Source organism: Staurois parvus, unplaced genomic scaffold, assembly GCF_062004578.1.
Source record: "Staurois parvus isolate SC_StPar_1 unplaced genomic scaffold, SC_StPar_1.0 ptg000380l, whole genome shotgun sequence".
NCBI lineage: Eukaryota > Metazoa > Chordata > Amphibia > Anura > Ranidae > Staurois > Staurois parvus.
The window spans coordinates 3,256,547-3,262,546 of record NW_028318176.1 but is presented as its reverse complement, the minus strand read 5'-3'; the positions used below and the strand labels follow the sequence as shown (position 1 = coordinate 3,262,546).

Genomic DNA, 6,000 nt, shown 5'->3' with positions numbered 1-6,000 from the left:
CAGCAAGCTCAGTCCCCAGTGAAGATCTGCCCCCCCTTGACACAAACCCCCCCCCCCCATGGCAGCAAGCTCAGTCCCCCGTGAAGATCTGCCTCCCCTTGACGCAGCCCCAGCTCCCCGTAGAAGCAAGCTTAAGTGGCCCGTGAAGATCTGCCCCCCTTGACGCAACCCCCCCCCCATAGCAGCAAGCTCAGTCCCCGTGCAGATCTGCCCCCCCTTGACGCAACCCCCTCCCACCCCCATAGCAGAAAGCTCAGTCCCCCGTGAAAATGTGCACCCCATTGACGCAAGCAACCCCCCACCCGTACCAGCAAGCTCAGTCCCCGTGCAGATCTGCCCCCCCTTGACGCAACCCCCTCCCACCCCCATAGCAGCAAGCTCAGTCCTCGTGCAGATCTGCCCCCCCTTGACGCAACCCCCTCCCACCCCCATAGCAGAAAGCTCAGTCCCCCGTGAAAATGTGCCCCCCATTGACGCAAGCAACCCCCCACCCGTACCAGCAAGCTCAGTCCCCGTGCAGATCTGCCCCCCCTTGACGCAACCCCCTCCCACCCCCATAGCAGCAAGCTCAGTCCCGTGCAGATCTGCCCTCCCTTGACGCAACCCCCTCCCACCCCCATAGCAGCAAGCTCAGTCCCCGTGCAGATCTGCCCCCCCTTGACGCAACCCCCTCCCACCCCCATAGCAGAAAGCTCAGTCCCCCGTGAAAATGTGCCCCCCATTGACGCAAGCAACCCCCCACCCGTACCAGCAAGCTCAGTCCCCGTGCAGATCTGCCCCCCCTTGACGCAACCCCCTTTCCACCCCCATAGCAGAAAGCTCAGTCCCCCGTGAAAATGTGCCCCCCATTGACGCAAGCAACCCCCCACCCGTACCAGCAAGCTCAGTCCCCGTGCAGATCTGCCCCCCCTTGACGCAACCCCCTCCCACCCCCATAGCAGCAAGCTCAGTCCCCGTGCAGATCTGCCCCCCTTGACGCAACCCCCTCCCACCCCCATAGCAGCAAGCTCAGTCCCCGTGCAGATCTGCCCCCCCTTGACGCAACCCCCTCCCACCCCCATAGCAGCAAGCTCAGTCCCCGTGCAGATCTGCCCCCCCCTTGACGCAACCCCCTCCCACCCCCATAGCAGCAAGCTCAGTCCCCGTGCAGATCTGCCCCCCATTGACGCAAGCAACCCCCCACCTGTAGCAGCAAGCTCAGTCCCCAGTGATAATCTGCCACCCTTGACGGAAATCCCCCCCCCCATGTGACTGGCCCCCCAAATGTAACTGCACCACCATAACGTTACTGATGTCACTGATCCCCCCACAGGTGACTGTTCTCGCCATGTCACAACCCCCTGCAGCTTGTAGACATCTTGCAGTTGGTGTCGGTTGAATCCAGCATACAAGGGGTTACCAGAGTGACAGCGAGAATACATCTTGCGGGAGGAGGATCGTCAGCCCCAGTGATCCGAGGGATGGGAATCAGCGGTTCATATACCTTGCATCCGGCATAAAACGGGTTAACACTGTGAGAGGATGAGATCGCCGATCCTCTGCTAATGCCTGAAACCGGCACATGCTCAGATACGTCGAGGGGGGTAGATCTTCATAGGAGGCAGGTTTTCATGCTACACCGGTGTCTTAGGGCAGGATCTACCCCTTTGAAAACGAGAATTTGCTCGAAACATGTTAGGGGATCCACCCTACTGACGCCTATACCACCAGGGAACCACTAACCACCAGGGAATTCTTTATACTGGATCTGGGTGGCCAATTTAACCCTGGGATCATTTGCATATATATACTGTACATATATGATTCCTTTCTATTGATGGAACCACTAGCCACCAGGGACTTTTAATTAAACCTGGATGCAAGTCTTTTATGTTGATGGAACCACTAGCCACCAGGGAACCTATGAATGATACCTGGATGTACCTTTTTATGCTGATGTGAGTTCCTTCCTTTTGTTTGTTTTTTTACTTTGAATAAACGTACTTCACCATTGATACCTTCTTGCCTCCTGGCTCGTTTATAATGAGCTTTGTAAGGTGGTGATCTGGAATAAGGAGCTATTGGATGTCTGGACAACGTTGGACCCACTGGTGAGTCTGGGAGGACCCCTGGAAAGGTGTGCACCACCATCCCTGAATACCCGCTATGGTAACCAGTTACTGCTCATACTGCTGACCAGGCCTTGATGTCCTGACGTGACCAGATCCTGCTCATGCTGCTGACCAGACCATGATGACCTGTTGCTGATGATTTACATACAATGTCCGTATTGTATGTATCTGTGGTAAGCGCATAACCGCACTATATATCTTTTCCGTTCTGTCAAGTTGGATTTGGGACACCATAGGATCTTATCCATCTGCCCTCCGGATACATTTTATGAACAATATATGTTTGATATTTTTGTTACTATATATGATGACACTCTTTTTGTTTGAAATTCATTCCTAGCGCTACATACCCCATTTTATATTTTACGTTTTAGGTATTGAGGATTACCCTGTATGTGAGCTGCTTGCCCTGTCTGTTTGCGCTCAGTTACCTTACCCTTTACATGTATTCATAGTGCTTGTGTGGATGTCGTTATTGATTACAGAACATCAGAAGACCTAAAAAGACTCTGAATCCCTCCCAGTGTACAGCCGAGTCAGATTTAACCCCTTCATTACACTCACCTCTCCAGTCAGCAGGTGGAGGATTTCCAGGGTGAGCTTCAATATCGTCTCATTCTGGGGAAATTCCTTCCTTAAAATCTTCTTGAAAGTCTGCTGATTGTCCATCATGACGTCCTTGTAGAGGTCCTTGTGTCCTTCTAAATACTCCCACTCCTCCATGGAGAAATAGACAGTGACACCCTGACACCTTATAGGAACCTGACACACACAATGATACAGTCACCATCCAGACACATCCCTTGTCTGTTACTGGAGAATGTCCCAGAATTCCCGGCACCGCTCACCTCTCCTGTCAGCAGCTCCATCATCTTCTTGGTGACTTCTAGAACCTTCTCCATGTTGTGTCTCTCAAGGTTTAGGGAGTAACATGGAGGCACTGTGATGGTCATATGATCACCTGACTTCAGAGGAGGAAATCTCTGTATTGGGGAACCAATAGGAACATCATGTTAGACTCCCAGAATCCTCCTCACCTCTCCAGTCAGGTCTGTGTTTTATTAATAGAGATAAGAGTGATGTCATGTGACTTCCCAGAATCCTCCTCACCTCTCCGGTCAGGTCTTTGTTTTATTAATAGAGATGAGTGATGTCATGTGACCTCCCAGAATCCTCCTCACCTCTCCGGTCAGGTCTGTGTTTTATTAATAGAGATGAGAGTGATGTCATGTGACCTCCCAGAGTCCTCCTCACCTCTCCGGTCAGGTCTGTGTTTTAGTAATAGAGATGAGAGTGATGTCATGTGACCTCCCAGAATCCTCCTCACCTCTCCGGTCAGCAGGTAGATGATCTCCAGGGTGAGGTTTAGTATCCTCTCAGTCATGTGATTCCGGTCCTCCTCCATCCTCATTGGTCATGTGATCTATACAGGTTTCCTGTAGACCAATAATTGATAACAGAGAACGATCTGGACTGTACTGGTTGTACAATACTAGGATGGGGGGGAGGGGGGATAATATGAGGGTCTCTATCATGGAAGAACGGCCCCCAGTGGGATTACACACAGAACAACATTCAGTTTATGGTTTGCTGTGGTTTGTGATCTGGGAGTCAATATTCGTTTAGCTTGATGGATCACAAAACTCATTTTCTATGTAAGGTCCATAGTTCTTGATCCACCAACAAAGAAAGCCAATAAATATTTTCTGTCTAAATCCCCCCATTAGTAATAGAAGTGGTATAATCCATTAGTATAGACTGAGGAGGTGAGGTGATTGGTGGGAAAGGTGACATCTCCACAATGAGGAGAATGTTCCGGCCCCGGAAGTGGGGGAATGTTCTGCCCCTGAAGGGGTTAATCTGGGTTCCCACACTATATATATGTGTGCATCATTATCTGCAGACGTCACAGTGACTATGGAGGAAGAGGATGGACATGATGGTGGAGGAAGAGGACAGACATGACGGTGGGGGAAGAGGACGGACGTGACAGTGGGGGAAGAGGACGGACGTGACCGTGGGGGAAGACGACGGACGTGACGGTGGAGGAAGAGGACGGGCGTGACGGGGGGTTACTGGGTGTAAATATAAAATCGGATCTTATTACCTCCTCTGCTGCCACTTCCAGCAATGTCTCCTCTCTACTTCCTCCCAACTCGCCTCTCACCAGCAACTTCCCAGTTATACCTGACATCACTTCCTGTCTGTAGCTGACATCACTTCCTGTCTTCCATAGAGACTTCCTGTCTGGGTAGAAGTGAGATCCCCACCTTGTGGAGCTCAGAGGAACTGCAGCCCCGAGAAACCGTCTGGTAGTGTGACCCCGGCCTTGTGCTGTGTGTGTATGGCCTGTATGTCCTCATAGAGGGGTCACCTCCATTCCCACCAAGGGGGACAGAAATATATGACTGCCTAGTCCAGCCTTTCTCAGACAGGGTTCCTCCAAAGGGTTCTAGGTTTCCTCCAGCAATGAACAATTTCTGTCTCTCAGTAACAACTGACATCAATGATCTGTAAGGGGGGCAGTCTTCCCACTGATGAAGATGTAGGAATGTCCTTCCCCCACTGACCACTGATATAAGGGGGTCCTTCTCCCATTGGTCACCAATGTAAGGGACCACTACACCGACCACGATATAAGGGGGTCCTTCTCCCATCGATCACCAATGTAAGGGACCACTACACTGACCACTGATATAAGGAGTTCTTTCTCCTTTGGGTCACAACCCCCTACATTTCCCAGGTTCTGTTATCCCACTCGTGGGCCTGGAACCGGCTTGGTAGATGTTGCCATGCAGAGGGGTGGGAGACCAGTGAACAGCTGATCTAACAGACCCGTGGGCCCTGATTTACTATTGTGCCTGGGCGCATATTCGTGGGCGAACGTCCAATTTTTATGAGCGACCGTCTACTTTTACCCCGCTAAGAGATTTACTATTGAGCAGCGTCCATAAGTAGACGCCCAATCGAATTTACTAACGAGACACACGCCCGGAATCAGACTCACAAAGCAGACTTGCTAAGAAGCACGTCTAACACCATGAAAAATCACTGCAGAGACATGTTCACTTAGAAATTTGCTTTGCCAAATATCAGGACTTCATTTTAAACAATATCTGCCATTTCAAAAAAAATTAAGAATGTGTTAAAAATTGTTTTTTTAAAGCAAATCAACACAGTAAAAAACTAGACGCCCGTGCAGTGTCTTTGGCCGATATAACTGAGCATGTGCAGAACACATTTTAGACATCCTCTGTGGGCGCTTACCTTTTAGCCACTGCTCAATAGTAAATCTCAGTGTGGATTCCTCTGACAGCCGACACTCGGTCACGTCTACTGTGTTTAATAAACAGCACTAAGCATATCTTTATGTATTCTAATTTGATTTCCTTAGTTCTAGTGATTCTATTTTTGTTTCTTATCCTTTATAATTATTTTTGTAATGATTTTACTTATTTCGAAGGTCTAGATAATATTTATTTTGACAGCTGAATGTAAAAATAAAGGTCCGCAATAGAAAAAAAAAAAAAAACAGCGTGGGTCCCCCCTCTCATCCATACCAAGCCCTTCAGGTCTGGTATGAATATTAAGGGTGAACTCCACGCTGAAATTTTTTAAAAAAAACAGCGTGGGTCCCCCTCAATATCCATACCAGACCCTTATCCGAGCATGCAGCCCTGAGATTTACTATTGAGCAGTGGCTAAAAAGTAAGCACCCACAGAGGACGTCTAAAATGTGTTCTGCACATGCACATTTATATCGGCCAAAGACACTGCACGGGCGTCTAGTTTTTTACTGTGTTGATTTGCTTTAAAAAAACAATTTTTAACACATTCTTAATTTTTTTTGAAATGGCAGATATTGTTTAAAATGAAGTCCTGATATTTG

At 49.2% G+C, this 6,000-nt stretch overlaps 1 protein-coding gene across 1 annotated transcript; it reads right to left on the bottom strand.

Annotated features, from left to right (window-relative positions):
- Positions 1-1,581: 1,581 nt before the first annotated feature.
- LOC149456049 (gastrula zinc finger protein XlCGF66.1-like) lies at positions 1,582-4,388 on the bottom strand. Its single transcript, XM_089685644.1, has 3 exons — positions 3,439-4,388; positions 2,960-3,094; positions 1,582-2,873 (listed from the first exon to the last, which is right to left on the bottom strand). The coding sequence occupies exons 1-3, from the start codon at positions 3,520-3,522 to the stop codon at positions 2,610-2,612; spliced, it is 483 nt and encodes a 160-aa protein (XP_089541770.1). The 5' UTR covers positions 3,523-4,388; the 3' UTR covers positions 1,582-2,609.
- Between the last annotated feature and the right edge of the window lie 1,612 nt (positions 4,389-6,000).